At 42.1% G+C, this 14193-nt stretch overlaps 1 protein-coding gene across 1 annotated transcript in view; it reads right to left on the minus strand.

Annotated features, from left to right (window-relative positions):
• Positions 1-14193, minus strand: part of LOC138645862 (uncharacterized) — a 349954-nt gene that overhangs the window by 34435 nt on the left and 301326 nt on the right. The window contains exon 9 of the mRNA XM_069735368.1: positions 11534-11576. Coding sequence (XP_069591469.1) covers positions 11534-11576 — 43 coding nt within the window. The remainder of the gene's footprint in view (positions 1-11533; positions 11577-14193) is intronic.

Consider the following 14193-nt stretch of genomic DNA (forward strand, 5'->3'; position numbering starts at 1 on the left):
TCCTTGTCAATGTTCCAGTGTTGGATCTGAGCTACTGCATCTTTCCTTGGGCCTGCTGCTCTGCTAGATAAGTGCTTCTAGTTTGTTTTCTGTTTTTTCTGTCCAGCTTGTTATTATCTTTTGCTGGAAGCTCTGAGAAGCAAAGGGGTGCACCGCCGTGCTGTTAGTTCGGCACGGTGGGTCTTTTTGCCCCTTTGCGTGGTTTTCGTTTTAGGGTTTTTTGTAGACTGCATAGTTCTCTTTGCTATCCTCGCTCTGTCTAGAATATCGGGCCTCACTTTGCTGAATCTATTTCATTCCTACGTTTGTCTTTTCATCTTGCTAACAGTCATTATATGTGGGGGCTGCCTATTCCTTTGGGGTATTTCTCTGAGGTAAGTCAGGCTTGTATTTCTATCTTCAGGCTAGTCAGCTCCTCAGGCAGTGCCGAGTTGCATAGGTAGTTGATAGGCGCAATCCACTGCTGCTTCCAGTTGTGTGAGGATAGATCAGGTACTGCAGTCTACAGAGATTCCACGTCTCAGAGCTCGTCCTATTGTTTTGGGTTATTGCCAGATCTCTGTATGTGCGCTGATTACTGCACGCTGTGTTGCCTGATTGCCAGCCATAACAGTGGTCGCTGGGGAGCTGTCACACAGACAGCTCTCCAGCGACCAACGATGCCGAGGTCCCTGGGTAACCAGGGTAAACATCGGGTAACTAAGCGCAGGACCGCGCTTAGTTACCCGATGTTTACCCTGGTTACAAGCGTTAAACTAAAAAAAAAACAAACAGCACATACTTACATTCTGGTGTCCGTCAGGTCCCTTGCAGTCTGGTTCCCGCACTCAGTGACTGCCGGCCGTAAAGTGAAAGTGAAAGCACAGCCGCTGTGCTCTGCTTTCACTTTACGGCCGGCAGTCACAGTGCGGGAAGCAGACGGCAAGGGACCTGACGGACACCAGAATGTAAGTATGTGCTGTTTGTTTTTTTTTAGTTTAACGCTTGTAACCAGGGTAAACATCGGGTAACTAAGCGCGGTCCTGCGCTTAGTTACCCGATGTTTACCCTGGTTACAAGCGAACGCATCACTGGATCGCATCGCTAGATCGCTAGATCGGTGTCACACACACCGATCTAGCGATGACAGCGGGAGATCCAGCGATGAAAGAAAGTTCTAAACGATCTGCTACGACGTACGATTCTCAGCAGGATCCCTGATCGCTGCTGCGTGTCAGACACAGTGATATCGTAACGATATCGCTGGAACGTCACGAATCGTTCCGTCGTAGCGATCGAAATGTTATAGTGTGACGGTACCCTAAGTCTGCATTCCAAATAGCGCTCCTTCCCTTCCGAGCTCTGCCATGCACCCAAAAGGTGGTTCCCCTTACATATGGTGTATCAGCGTACTCAGGACAAATTGGACAACAACTTTGGGGTCCAATTTCTCCTGTTACCCTTGGGAAAATACAAAACTGGGAGCTAAATATAATTTTTGTGGAAAAAAAATAATTTTTATTTTCACAGCTCTGCGTTATAAACTGTAGTGAAACACTTGGAGGTTCAAAGTTTTCACAACACATCTATATAAGTTCCGTAGGGGGTCTTCTTTCCAAAATGGTGTCACTTGTGGGGGGTTTCAATGTTTAGGCACATCAGGGGTTCTCCAAACGCGACACGGTGTCCTATCTCAATTCCAGTTGATTTTGCATTGAAAAGTCAAACGGTGCTCCTTCCCTTCCGAGCTGTGCCATGTACCCTAACAGTGGTTTACCCACACATATGGGGTATCAGCGTCCTCAGGACAAATTGAACAACAATTTTTGGGGCCAAGTTTCTTCTGTTACCCTTGAGAAAATAAATTGGGGGCCAAAAGATCATTTTTGTGAAAAAATAAGATTTTTTATTTTTACGGCTCTACATTTTAAACTTCTGTGAAGCACTTGGTGGGTCAAAGTGCTCACCACACATCTAGATAAGTTCCTTAGGGGATCTACTTTCCAAAATGGTGTCACTTGTGGGGGGTTTTAATGTTTAGGCACATCAGTGGCTCTCCAAACGCGACATGGCGTCCCTCCTCAATTCCAATCAATTTTGCATTCAAAAGTCAAATGGCGCTCCTTCCTGTTATGACCTGGTGGTTAAGAGGCCGTACACAGGACAAATTGCACAACAAATTTTGGGGTCCAGTTTCTTCTGTTACCCTTGGGAAAATAAAACATTGGGGGTGAAAAATCTTTTTTGTGAAAAAATATGATTTTTTATTTTTACGGCTCTACGTTATAAACTTTTGTGAAGCACTTGGTGGGTCAAAGTGCTCACCACACATATAGGTAAGTTCCTTAGGAGGTCTACTTTCCAAAATGGTGTCACTTGTGGAGGGTTTCAATGTTTAGGCACATCAGGGGCTTTCCAAATGCGACATGGCGTCCCATCTCAATTCCAGTCAATTTTGCATTGAAAAGTAAAATGGCGCTTGTTCCCTTCCGAGCTCTGCCATACGCCCAAACAGTGGTTTACCTACACATATGGGGTATCAGCATACTCAGGACAAATTGCACAAGAATTTTTCTGGTCAAGTTTCTTCTGTTACCCTTGGGAAAATAAATTGGGGGCGAAAAGATAATTTTTGTGAGAAAATATTTTTTATTTTTACGGCTCTACATTTCAAACTTCTGTGAAGCACTTGTTGGGTCAAAGTGCTCACCACACATCTAGATAAGTTTCTTAGGGGGTCTACTTTCCAAAATGGTGTCACTTGAGGGGGGTTTTAATGTTTAGGCATATCAGGGGCTTTCCAAATGCGACATGGTGCCCCATCTCAATTCCAGTCAATTTGGCATTGAAAAGTAAAATGGCACTTGTTCCCTTCCGAGCTCTGCCATACGCCCAAACAGTGGTTTACCTACACATATGGGGTATCAGCATACTCAGGACAAATTGCACAAGAATTTTTGTTGTCAAGTTTCTTCTGTTACCCTTGGGGAAATAAATTGGGGGCGAAAAGATAATTTTTGTGAGAAAATAAGATTTTTTATTTTTACGGCTCTACATTTTAAACTTCTGTGAAGCACTTGGTGGGTCAAAGTGCTCACCACTAGTGTTGAGCATTCCGATACCGCAAGTATCGGGTATCGGCCGATACTTGCGGTATCGGAATTCCGATACCGAGATCCGATACTTTTGTGGTATCGGGTATCGGTATCGGATACATAGAGATGTGTAAAATAAAGAATTAAAATAAAAAATATTGATATATTTACCTCTCCGGCGGCCCCTGGACTCAGCGCGGGTAACCGGCAGGCTTCGTTGTTCAAAATCAGCGCTTTTAGGACCTGAGAATCACGTCCCGGCTTCTGATTGGTCGCGGGCCGCCCATGTGACCGCCACGCGACCAATCACAAGCCGCGACGTCACCGCAAGCTATTAGCGCGCTCATTTTTGAAAAATGAGCGCGTTAATGACTTTCAAAGACGTAGCGGCTTGTGATTGGTCGCGTGGCCGCGACCAATCACAAGCCGCGACGTCACCGCAAGCTATTTACGCGCTCATTTTTAAAAATGAGCGCGTTAATGGCTTTCAAAGACGTCGCGGCTTGTGATTGGTCGCGGCCACGCGACCAATCACAAGCCGCTACGTCTTTGAAAGCCATTAACGCGCTCATTTTTAAAAATGAGCGCGTTAATAGCTTGCGGTGACGTCGCGGCTTGTGATTGGTCGCGGCCACGCGACCAATCACAAGCCGCTACGTCTTTGAAAGTCATTAACGCGCTCATTTTTAAAAATGAGCGCGTTAATAGCTTGCGGTGACGTCGCGGCTTGTGATTGGTCGCGTGGCCGCGACCAATCACAAGCCGCTACGTCTTTGAAAGTCATTAACGCGCTCATTTTTCAAAAATGAGCGCGCTAATAGCTTGCGGTGACGTCGCGGCTTGTGATTGGTCGCGTGGCGGTCACATGGGCGGCCCGCGACCAATCAGAAGCCGGGACGTGATTCTCAGGTCCTAAAAGCGCTGATTTTGAACAAAGAAGCCTGCCGGTTACCCGCGCTGAGTTCAGGGGCCGCCGGAGAGGTAAATATATCAATATTTTTTATTTTAATTCTTTATTTTACACATCCCTATGGATCCCAGGGCCTGAAGGAGAGTTTCCTCTCCTTCAGACCCTGGGAACCATGAGAATACCTTCCGATACTTGATGTCCCATTGACTTGTATTGGTATCGGATATCGGTATCGGCGATATCCGATATTTTTCGGGTATCGGCCGATACTATCCGATACCGATACTTTCAAGTATCGGACGGTATCGCTCAACACTACTCACCACACATCTAGATAAGTTTCTTAGGGGATCTACTTTCCAAAATGGTGTCACTTGTGGGGGGTTTTAATGTTTAGGCACATCAGTGGCTCTCCAAACGCGACATGGCGTCCCTCCTCAATTTCAATCAATTTTGCATTCAAAAGTCAAATGGCGCTCCTTCCTGTTATGACCTGGTTGTTAAGAGGCCACACTGAAATGACCTGGTGGCTAAAACGCAACATGGACCGAGCTCTGAGAAGGTGGTATCTCTACTGACCGCAGTTCCTAATCCTAACAACACAACTAGAAATAGCCGTGGGATGTTCCTGACACTCCCTAGACACCTCGTCACAGCCTCAGATATAACTACCCCTAAAGAAGGAAATAGAAAGCTATCTTGCCTCAGAGAAACCCCCAAAAGGAAAGATAGCCCCCCACAAATATTGACTGTGAAAGGAGAGGGAAATGACGAACACAGAAATGAAATTAGATTTCAGCAAAGGGGGGCCAAAACTAAACTAGATAGACAGAGAGCAAAGGATACTGTGCGGTCAGTATTAAAAACTACAAAATCCACGCAGAGTTTACAAAAATGAACTCCACACTGACTCACGGTGTGGAGGGGCAAATCTGCTTTCCCAGAGCTTCCAGCTAGCCTGAATACGACATAGTGACAAGCTGGACAAAAGAGACAAAATGCAAAGCAATAGAGTCCACACAAATGGACAAACAAAGGTAGCAAAACTTATCTTTTGCAGACAAGGACTGGCCATATGAGAAATCCAAGGGAAGAATCAAATCCAACCAAGAACATTGACAGCAGGCATGGACTAACGCCCAGAGCAGGTTTAAATAACAAACCCAGGCAAGGCGATTAGTGAAGACAGCTGCTACAGCTACCTAACGGAGCAGCAGTTCCACTTGAAACCACCAGAGGGAGCCCAAGGGCAGAACTCGCAAAAATACCTTTAGCAACCACAGGAGGGAGCTCCAGAACGGAACTCACAACACCTTCCCTTCCGAGCTCTGTCATGCGCCCAAACAGTGATTTACCCCCACATATGGGGTATCAGCGTCCTCATGAAAAATTGCACAACAATTTTTGTGGTCAAGAGTCTTCTTTTACCCTTGGGAAAATAAATTGGGGGCGAAAAGATCATTTTTGTGAAAAAATATGATTTTTTATTTTTACGGCTCTACATTTCAAACTTCTGTGAAGCACTTGTTGGGTCAAAGTGCTCACCACACATCTAGATAAGTTTCTTAGGGGGTCTACTTTCCAAACTGGTGTCACTTTTGGGTGTTTCAATGTTTAGGCACATCAGGGGCTCTCCAAATGCGACATGGTGCCCAATCTCAATTCCTGTCAATTTTGCATTGAAAAGTTAAATGGCGCTCCTTCCCTTCCGAGCTCTGCCATGCACCCAAACAGTGGTTTACCCCCATATATGGGGTATCAGCGTACTCAGGACAAATTGTACAACAACTTTTGGGGTCCAAGTTCTCTTGTTACCCTTGGTAAAATAAAACAAATTGGAGCTGAATTAAATTTTTTGTGAAAAAAAGATAAATGTTCATTTTTTTTAAACATTCCAAAAATTCCTGTGAAACACCTGAAGGGTTAATAAACTTCTTGAATGTGGTTTTGAGTACCTTGAGATGTGAAGTTTTTAGAATGTTATCACACTTGGGTATTTTCTATCATATAGACCCCTGAAAGTGACTTCCAATATGATGTGGTCCCTAAAAAAAACGGTGTTGTAAAAATGAGAAATTGCTGGTCAACTTTTAACCCTTATAACTCCCTAACAAAAAAAAATTTTGGTTCCCAAATTGTGCTGCTGTAAAGTAGACATGTGCAAAATGTTACTTATTAAGTATTTTGTGTGACAGATCTCTGATTTAAGGGCATAAAAATTCTAATTTGGAAAATTGCAAAATTTTCAAAATTTTTGCCAAATTTCCATTTTTTTCACAAATAAATGCAGGTAATATCAAAGAAATTTTACCATGTCATGAAGTGCAGTATGGGATATGCTGGTCTACAACATCTCATCCTACAACCTCTCACCACCAGAATTGACGGTATTGCAAAAGGGCCTTTCATTTTGTCCTACACCATCTTTTAGAGAATTCCAATTAGATCAGGAGCTCCAAAGGTTTTTTAGGAACCTGAGGTTGAAGGCACACTTTGCTACTGTCGATTCTGGTGCTGTCCACTCGAGTTCTATCTCAGTCTCCGATAGGAGTGTCTTCAGTCTTAAAGAGCTTAATCTGGCTATATCTAGTAATTACAATCCCCCAAAGACTTACCACCCAGTGGAGACATATATTTCTTTCGTCTCACATGACATACAGAGACGAGACATACAATTGAAAAGAGGGCCCTGGAAGATCTTAGGAGTAATAAGTCTATTACTATAAAACCGGCAGATAAAGGGGGAGCGGTGGTGGTTATGGACACTTCATTTTATATCTCTATGGTCTGCCAACATTTGGATGACGTGAATACATATATGCCAGTGGACAGAGATCCCACGAGGGAGATAACCCAGGAGATCAAACAGCTAGTAGATTCCTTTAAGGAACAGAATGTTATTGACTCCAAATTGGCTGAATATTTGATAAATACACATCCAGTGGTTCCTGTCTTTTACGCACTGCCTAAAATTCATAAACATCAGACCCTACCTCCGGGACGTCCTATTGTGGCGTCGACAGATTCACTATTGTCACCACTAGCAAAAACGGTCGAGAAAATCCTTACTCCCCTCCTTGGCCATATAGTGTCCTTTATTAAGGACACTCCAGATTTTTTGGACGGACTTAATTCATTGGGTACTCTACCTAAGGGGTGTTTTCTTGTAACGATGGACGTAAACAGTTTGTACACTAATATTGAGCATAACAGAGGCCTTGAGGCTGTTAATTGGTTTTTGAATACATATACCGATTTTTCATCTATTCAGACCAATTTTTGTTTGACATTACTACGGCTTATTCTTACCAAGAATTTTTTTCTTTTTTCTGATCAATTTTTTATTCAAAAAGTTGGGACCGCTATGGGGTCGAATGTGGCGCCACCTTACGCCAATATCTTTATGGCTTTTTTCGAGGAAAACTGCGTTTATACTCATACCTTGTTCCAGAGACATTCGTTGTACTGGAAGAGATTCATCGATGACGTGTTTTTCATATGGGGGGGAGATGAGGTCTCCTTAACTCAATTTTTTCAGGATATGAATACTCAGATACCTAATTTGACATTTACGATCTCTAAGAGTCAACAAAGTGTTAACTTTTTGGATACATTGGTGACAATTAAAGATAATGGCCTTTTGGATATTGACTTGTATACCAAACCTACTGATAGAAATAACCTGTTACTGTTTTCTAGTTGTCATCCTACTCACGTTAAACAGTCATTACCCAAATCCCAGGTACAGCGAGTCCAACGTATTGTTACTAACCCTGGATTGAAACTTCAACGCAGTATAGAGATGACCAATAAATTTTCAGACCGCGGTTACCCATCATCGGTTTTACAAAAAGCCTTACAAGATACGCCTCGGCGTGTGGAGAGTTCTAAGAGGGTAGCATTCGTTACTACATACCATCCTTATACGAATTTCTTTAAGAAGTGTATACTTGAACAGTGGCCCATATTGGGCAAAGCTTATCCCTCTGTTCCTGAATTCTCCCTCCCTCCTCTATGGTGTTACAAGCGGCCTCAAAATATAAAGGATACGTTGGTAAGAGCCGATATTGGTTCATCTCGGATGACGCAACGGCAGTCCCTCTTGGCGACTCAGAAATGTGGTACATTCCCTTGTTTACATTGCCCCCAGTGTTCCAATATTACTAAGGGGAATACTTTTTCTCACCCAAGATCTGGGAAACTTTTCCACATAAAAGGTTTTTATACGTGCGATTCTACATTTGCGGTCTATTTGATCAAATGTCCATGTGGTCTCGGGTATGTAGGGGAAACTACTCAGCATATCCGGGACTGCATTTCTCAACACAAATCGACCATTAGATGCCAACGCACGCTATTACCTGTCCCTGCTCATTTTATCTCAGCGGGGCACACAGTTGCCCAACTGAGATTTCAGGTACTTGAATGTATTCCCGTTTCCAGACGTGGTGGTAACAGAGTCCAGAAGTTGAAGGAGCGGGAAGCTTTTTGGATATACACACTTCAGACACTTCACCCATATGGGATGAATAGAGAATATGATGCCTTACATAGATGAATATATAGTAATGTAGTTCTGTTGTATTTTATATGATACTAACTTTGTATATATTTTGATTTTCTTTTATAGATGCCTTTATGACACTAATACTTCTCCTCAAGGTGGTTCTTCTACTGGGTGACACCCCTTTCCTTCTTCCTTTATTCCTATCGGCTGTGCAGCGTAGAGATCTATCGATGGAATGATTCCTAATATTGTCATGTGTTTTTTTCCCCTTTTTTTCTGTTTTTTATATATAATAAAGATTCTCCATGTCTTTTATATGTATGTTTATATATATATATATATATATAGAATATCATGACATGTATATCTCCCTTGTTGGGTCTATGTTAGTACATATGTAGCCCTGAGTGCCTTTTACATTGGGGATTGTTTATTCTGCCCTGTATATGGCTGCTGGTTCTTTCCCTCCCCCCCCCCTTTTTTTCTTCGTGTTTATTCTTTTGATGGCAGGGTATACGTGTTCGCTAGCTCTCTGTTTACCTATTTCATTTGCCCAGTATATAGATTGTTTCCTTGAGTGTTCTCTGAACGATACTTATTTATGATTATTAATATACTTGGTACACGGTAATCTGGTTTATAAGGAGAGCTTTGCGGCGCATTGCGCACGCGCTGTATGTGCTTCCGGTACTATCAGGACTCCGGGCTTTCTTTTCCCTCAGCGGTGATCTGCGCAGGTGCGCACTTTCGTTTTTCGTCGGGTCTTTCCGTGCCCTGTAGCGAGCGTATACCGGATGTGACGTCAGCGTTCTCCTAGCATTTATATGCCGCGGGGCAGCTACTTACTGCACGTTACTTCCTGTCTTCTTGTGACACACGCCGATTCCGTACATTACTACAGGTATGTCTTAGTTTGTTCCTCAGTGTTTGTGCATATTGGAATGGAGTTCCCCTGTTCATCAGTGATTTTTTGGTGCCTTATTCTTTCATGTAGTGCCAGTTTATAGATGAGCCTGACGGCTCCGGGGTTCTTTTTGGCAACTTATCCCTGTGGAATAGGTAGATATGGCTTTTCCGCTGCATTGTTGTGGTTATAACATGGTGTTGCATGTGGTTTCCTCGCAGTCACATTTTCTAATAGGATGCACCTCCTGGCGGTTTATAAGATGGGGTCTTGCTTGAGTTGGTGTAGATTATGTTTCTCTTTGCACTGGTTACCTCTATAAGTATTACCAGGACTCTTGGTCCTTTGGGTTTCCATTTATCATACACCTTTTTCCTTTTTCCTTTGTTTATTTTTTCTTCACGTCCTGGGTGGACTTGCTTACTTTCTTTTTCCCTTCTCAACCTATGTTGTTGATTACCATATGTGCCACTATTTACATTGCTGTTTTTCTAATATTGTAGACTTCCTTGAGAAAGGCACTAATGTGCCGAAACGTTGGATATTTCTGATGCCTATGTCAAATATCGGCTGAATGTTGAAGATTAATAAATAATATTTTTCTCAAGAAAGAAATAAGTGTTGAATTACTTTGGAGTGCTAGAGGTTATTTTTCTATTACATGATCATTTTTTACCTCTGAGCACCAACTTATAGCGAGTGCGCCGCTTTTGACTGTATGAAGTACAGTATGTCACAAGAAAACAATGTCAGAATCGTCAGGTTCTGTTGAAGCATTCCAGAGTTATAATCTCATAAAGGGACAGTGGTCAGAATTGCAAAAATTGGCCCGGTCATTAATGTGCAAAACACCCTTGGGGGTAAAGGGGTTAATATTATTCTTAATGTGTTTTTCATAAATGTTTTTTTTATTTTTTTTGGCATATTAAATTTTTTCTGTGGACAATTTTAAAATGTTTTTGGAAATCTATTAAGCAGTGAATAAAATGTTAATTAAAAAATGCCCTAAACTGCTTACAAAATGCTAAAAGAGATCTCAGTGTCATTTTTGCAGCCTGCCCATTGAATTCTATTGTAAAGCATGGAGCTGCTTCATGGCAGAAAGCGCCAAAGGAATCGACAGGTCACTTCTGTTAAACACTTGGCATCTTTCCATACCTGAAGTGGAAAAAAATGCTCAAAAGACTGAACATGTGACCAGTGACTCATTCTACAACAGAATTGTATAGGAAGAGTCTTTTAAAGAGACACTGTCACCTGAATTTGGAGGGAACAATCTTCAGCCATGGAGGCGGGGTTTGGGGGTTTTTGATTCACCCTTTCCTTACCTGCTGGCTGCATGCTGGCTGCAATATTGGATTGAAGTTCATTCTCTGTCCTCCATAGTACACGCCTGTGCAAGGCAAGATTACACTGTACAGGCATGTACTACGGAGGACAGAGAATGAACTTCAATCCAATATTGCAGCCAGCATGCAGCCAGCGGGTAAGGAAAGGGTGAATCAAAAACCCAAAAACCCCACCTCCATGGCTGAAGATTGTTCCCTCCAAATTCAGGTGACAGTGTCTCTTTAAGCAAATTTTTTAGTTTATTTTTTTTCTGCAAGTTTTCAGACTTGACCCACTCCAAAAGACTCTTCGAAAAACTCTGCGTGCACATACCTTTAGGAGTCATGCCAATTACAAAAATTAGAATAGTAGAATTTTTAATAAGCAGACTGAAAGACCCTCTGATAACACACAACATGTAACTGCAGAAATCATTGGTCCTTTATGTATCCTTCTTTTATAGTGGTCCACGTATAGTGAAATTGGCCCAAAATACACACAAAATACAAAAAATGTAATCTCTTGTTTGCCTTCACAAAATTTACAATCTTCACACCTTGGCTTTCCAACACTGCAATTAAAATAATTATTGTAGGTCCAAACACGAAACAGAATTGAAATATTTTCCATTAAACAAACATTTTTTGTGCAAAAATAAAATAATTTGCCCTTTGTTAAGTCTATCAGCTCTTCAATGTCATTATCACTGCATAACGTTCCACAGCATAGAAAGAGTAACATTTCCAAATAGTGAATATATGTGATAATAAAGTGGAGGAAAATGGCTGCGGGTAAATAATTTAACTTACGGTTTTGTGGAGGTGGTGGTCTAGTTCCATTATAGCTTTCAGTCTGAAAAAGAAAAAAATAATGCACCCAGCGTGGTTACAGGTAATTTATTGCATTAAGTGGATATCTGAGTGAAGTTACACACTGTGTTAGCTCCTGTGCCACATTTGTCAGGCTGTTAGAGAACAATGTGCTATGTATTTAGAGTCATCCTGACATAAGACGGTCAATAAGTGGAGATTGGTTATTGGGAATGGGGACAATTTTACAAATGTCATTGTAATCATATTGCAACCATGTTCATGGCATGGCACTTACAGTATCTTACAGAATCTCACAAAAGTAAGTGCACCCCATCACATCTTTGTAAAGATTTTATTGTATCTTTTCATGGGACAACACTGAAGATATAACACTATGATTCAATGTAAAGTAATCAGCGTACAGCTTAGGCACCCCTGTTCGAAAGTACTGTTATTGTGAACAATTAAGCAACTTGTAGATTAATTGATTTCTAAAAGGCCTAGAGTAAAAGATGATACATTTCCTTTGAATGTTAGGCAAAAAAATATATTTTCATGTTTTACATTTTAAAAATTACAAAAAGGAAAATGGGACAATGCAAAAGTTTGGGCACCCTGCATGGTTAGTATTTAGTACCTCCCCCTTTTAAAAGTATCACAGCTTGTAAATGCTTTTTATAGCCAGCCAAGAGTCTTTCAATTCTTCAAGGGACTTTCATCCATTCTTCCATGGAAAATTCTTCCAGTTCTGTGAGATTCCTGAATTTTATGGTGAGGATGCAGGAGAGGTTTTCCTCTGATAACTCTTTCATGAAGGCCATATTTGTGAAGGTGTTTCAGAACAGTAGAACAATGTACCATAACTCTATAGTCTGCTAAATCTTTCTCAAAGTCTTTTGCAGTCAAGCAAGGGTTCTGATTTGCCTCTCTGAAAAACCTACTAGCAGCTCTCAGAGAAATGTTGCTATGCTATGCGAGGATGCCAAGTTTCAGAGCTTCCACCAGGTTATGGCCAATATCACACAACCATGCCTTGTTGTAGCTTCAGGGGTGAGAGTCGCAGATTAGTTTGGTCTTCTAGACCTTTCAACAACTCTGTGGTGGTGTGCAGTTTGTAACCTAAGCAGATTGGTTTCAGCAGAGCTTGTTCACACCTGGCCGAGGCAGTACTGTAGTGCTTCCAGCTTGTGACTGATGTTAACGTTTCTGAGATAGATGGTGAGGAAGAGGTGCAGGAACTGCTGTAGAAGGTGGGGGCAACCCTGATTGAACCAGAGCCCGCAATCCTCATTGTCAGTAGCACGTGTTCCGTCCCCTGTCCGACTGGGTCCAAGCTTCCACAATGTTCACCCAGTGTGCCATCAGTGAAATGTAGCATCTCTGGCCAGAAGCACTTGTCCAGGTGTCCGTGGTTAAGTGGATCGTCCCAGTAACAGTATTGGTCTGGGCATGGCTGATGGTATAGGACATGTAAGGTGGGGACTGCACACCTGGAGAAATATTGGCAGCTGGGGACCAAGTACCAATGGATGGCCCCTACCATGAGGTTACAGAAAGCTTCCGTCATCACAAACCTAAATAGCAACATTTCCAGGGAAAGCAGTCTTGAAATGTGGCCATTTAGTATTGTGCCCTGTGGATGGGTGACGGCGTATTTACTATTGCATTCCAAGGAGGACAAGAAGCTGGATGTAGTTGCTGACTGTGGTTGCAATGGTGCAATGACAGGTGCAGAATGGGATGCAGCTTCGCCTACATCATGAACAGGGGATTGGCGTGCAGGTATAATGGGGAAGAGGCAGTGGTGTCACTCGCAGACACTGTTTCTGTACCCTGGTGTTAGGCCCAAGTAGTCGGGTGCTTTGCTTGCATGTGCCTGAGTGTACTGGTCATGGTCAGACTGGTAGTTGTGTTGCACCTGCTGATGTTGCCATGGCAGATGTTGCAAATTACCTTTTTTGGATTAACTGGACAGTCTTTAAAAAAGGTCAGACTTGGGAACACCTAGCCCTTGGCTTGGCAACTCCATCCATATAAGTGCTCTGGGGAACAGTTGCCCACATTGTGTTTCTGGCCACCCCACAGCCTCTTCCTGCCTGTTGTGGTGCTGAAGATCCCTCCCCCTGTGCCCTGCTGTCCTTGCTCTGTATGTCACCTTCCCAATATAGCGATGCCATTTCTAAACAAACAATATATCCAAAAATAGGGAAGTACAAAAACCCAAGTAAAATCAAAAATATTTGTTGATTCATCAGATTTAAATGAAGTTAAGACACAAACTAATTTATTATAAGGGTATGGAACAAAGACAGAGTGAATCCAGGACAGCCAAATTTATTGATGTAACATATGTCACCAGTAAGTAAAGATGGACAAATGTTTAGGTAATGATAACCACATAACCACATGAGTATATATCATAAAGACAAAGTGAATTCCAAGTGGACTAAGTGGTCAATATAAATATGCGGTACTCGAGATCAAGCAATGAGGTGCTTGTATAGAGGCAGTGCACTAGTATAACTGGTATAAAATACAGAAATTGAATAGAAAAAAAGAATAGAAAAAATGAAAAAATATATGAAGAAAAGAGATGAAATTTTTTTTGGATATTGCATACAGGTCCATGAACATAAGAGGCTACCACAAACAAGGCA

The sequence above is a fragment of the Ranitomeya imitator genome, chromosome 7, assembly GCF_032444005.1.
Source record: "Ranitomeya imitator isolate aRanImi1 chromosome 7, aRanImi1.pri, whole genome shotgun sequence".
Classification (NCBI taxonomy): Eukaryota; Metazoa; Chordata; class Amphibia; order Anura; family Dendrobatidae; genus Ranitomeya; species Ranitomeya imitator.